At 67.0% G+C, this 2,482-nt stretch overlaps 1 protein-coding gene across 1 annotated transcript; it reads left to right on the top strand.

Moving 5' to 3' along the window:
- Positions 1-1,273: 1,273 nt before the first annotated feature.
- On the top strand, positions 1,274-1,610 carry EMIHUDRAFT_233665 (hypothetical protein; the record flags this gene model as incomplete). The annotated part of the gene is made up of 2 exons (XM_005782115.1): positions 1,274-1,302; positions 1,484-1,610. 2 exons carry the CDS (start codon positions 1,274-1,276, stop codon positions 1,608-1,610), a joined length of 156 nt encoding a protein of 51 aa, XP_005782172.1.
- Positions 1,611-2,482: the final 872 nt, after the last annotated feature.

Below are 2,482 nucleotides of genomic sequence, written 5' to 3'. Positions count from 1 at the left end.
TACGCGACGTAAGCCCGAGCAGTGGTCCGAGGTATCGGGCATCCCTTTGGCTGCCGCACTGCTCAAACAACGCAACAGTGGCACGGGCTCGTCTTTGGGATGACGTGCCGCATCTTCCCCGACCCCCACACCTGCAACCCGAGGCCACTCTACCGCGCCTTCGACTCGCTCGGCCTGCGCGCGGGCCGCCGCCCCAAACCGATGATTAATGGCATTCGGTGGGACGGGGCTGGCTGCCCCGTCCGCGCCTCGAACAGCGCCGTGCGGGCGACGCTCTTCCTCTCGCCCACTTCGGGGCGCGCGGCCATCGCCATCGCCTCGTGGGCCGACGAGCACATCACGACGAGCCTCACCTTCGACCTGGCCGCGCTGGCCGTGCTGGGCTGGGGCGGGACGGCCAGGCTGATATTGCGCGCCGCCGCCATCGAGGGCTTCCAACCCGCTGGCGAGTGGCGCGTCGACGATTCCGTCCGCACCGAGGGCGTCATTGTCACCGAGGCCCTGCCAGTGCAGCCGCGTGGCGCCGGCTTCAACGAGGGGTGGCTGCTCGAGGTGCTCCCGGGGGGCTAGAGTGTGTTGCGAGCGAGGGGAGGGGAGCCGCGCTCGCTGTGGGGGTCTGGGCAGGCCGTATATCATCGCGCTGCGCTCAGTCCTCAGAATTTTTTTTTAGAGGTTGATTTTACTCCGAAACTCGCTCGCCACACAACACCGCGACACAGAAAAGAATTCGTTGCTGCGCAGCCATTTTTGTGATTGTGTATCGCGCGCCTTGCGGGGGGGGGGCGCGGAAAAGAGGAACCTCTAAGCGCCATCGCCATGGTGCTGCAAGCAGCGCCGGGCGACGACGGCTTACCTCCCGGCCCCCCTCGGCACACCTCTGCTGCTTAATGTTGACGACTCGAACCCGTGAAGCTTCCCCGTGCGCAGGTTACACCCCGCACACGGGTCAGCCTGCCAGCCACGTATGTCGTCCCACGCAAGCGTGGTCCGCGCGCATGGCATACAGGCGTTCGCCAGACAGCGCAGAGGCTAGGCGACCGGGGAAGGACTAGCTCAAGGGCAACACAGCCACTCAACCGCGCTCGGATCGCGCCCCGCACCTGCATCCTCCGCGACGGTGCAAAGCACGCGTGCTACAGTGGCTGCGCGGCGACGCGAGTACGTAGCGCTAGACGGGTCGCCGATCGGTCTTGCCAAATCTGCTCTCGAAGGCGCGCACGTTCTCATCGTGCACCCAGGTAATCGCGCACGCCGTCGCCTGCCTCGGGTGCTGATGTGGCTGCTGCTGATGCTCGAAGGGGAGTTCCACATGCTGCTGGCCCCCCTAGATGCCCCACCCTCTCCGACCGCCACTCGAGAGGGCGCGCACTCCACCCGACTCGCCGGCAGCCCTCTGCCACTCGCCGCCTTTTCACGCGGTGCTCCGGGGACGCTGCGCCCCGCCCGCGCTCGCGCCCCCGACTTGGTGCGTGCCATGGCGCAGGCTGCTGATGCTCGGCGACTTTGTGCTCGTCGCTCTCCTCGCCGACTTCCTCTCGCTCTACGCGGAGGCCGTCAAGGAGGGCGGCCTCGAGGCAAACGTCTCGCTCAACGGCGCAGAGATGGCCTAGGGGCCCGCTAGCCCGCTACGGTAGGGCCGTTCGACGCCATCGCACTGGAACGCTGGTTGGGCCAACCAAGAGGTGCGCAGTATATTCTCGTGTTTGTTTGTCGCGTCTCGGCGATTTAGCTAGAAGATTTACGACACGGTGGGAAAAAGAAAAGGGATGTCTGTGGGCCCGAGAGCGATATGCCATGTCCGCCTCATTACATCGAAGACGGAGGCAGTTGCAACTGCCATGTCACGGCCGGTCGGTCGAGGTCGGCTGCTGCTCTCGCCTCGCTGGCGGCACGGAATGGTGCCGCGGCGCCCGGCTCTCCTGTGGGCTCGCGGCGGCTCGCCGCCGCGGTGCCGAACAATGCGATTGGTCCGGATTCGTCCCGGCGTGCCGCCGGTGCAGCTTCCTCGCCGATTTTTTGCTCGACCACTTTGTCGACAAACCTGCCCCAGAGCTCCTGCTGCTCGACTGAGCGGCGGAGCCGGCCCTTCGCGGCCGAGATGCGATGCGCCGACACCGGGGCTACGGCTCGGGACCGTTTCCGGGCTGTCTCGGGCAAGTTCAAAATTTGATGATTTCATGACCTCGCCATCCTGCTGCGTTTTGACCTCAACCCGCTGCGCTGCGCGGCTCCTCGAGCGCGAGAGGAGTCGTCTACGAGGCGGCGGCGAGCGCAGGCGGCGGCGGCGCGGCGGCGCGGCGGCGGATCGCGGCGCCGACAACGGCAGCAATCTGCGGCAGGCAGCTGCGTGCTGCTACAGCAGCTGCTGCTGCTGCTGCTGCTCCGCTGCTGCTGATTGTGGACACGATTCCCCCGATCACCCCGCCCGCCCGCTCTGCCCCGCCCGCCCGCCGCTCCCTGCGTGCCCGCCCGCCCGCCCGCC

This window comes from Emiliania huxleyi (genome assembly GCF_000372725.1).
Source record: "Emiliania huxleyi CCMP1516 chromosome Unknown EMIHUscaffold_193, whole genome shotgun sequence".
NCBI lineage: Eukaryota > Haptophyta > Isochrysidales > Noelaerhabdaceae > Emiliania > Emiliania huxleyi.
This window is presented reverse-complemented; position numbering and strand designations above follow the sequence as displayed.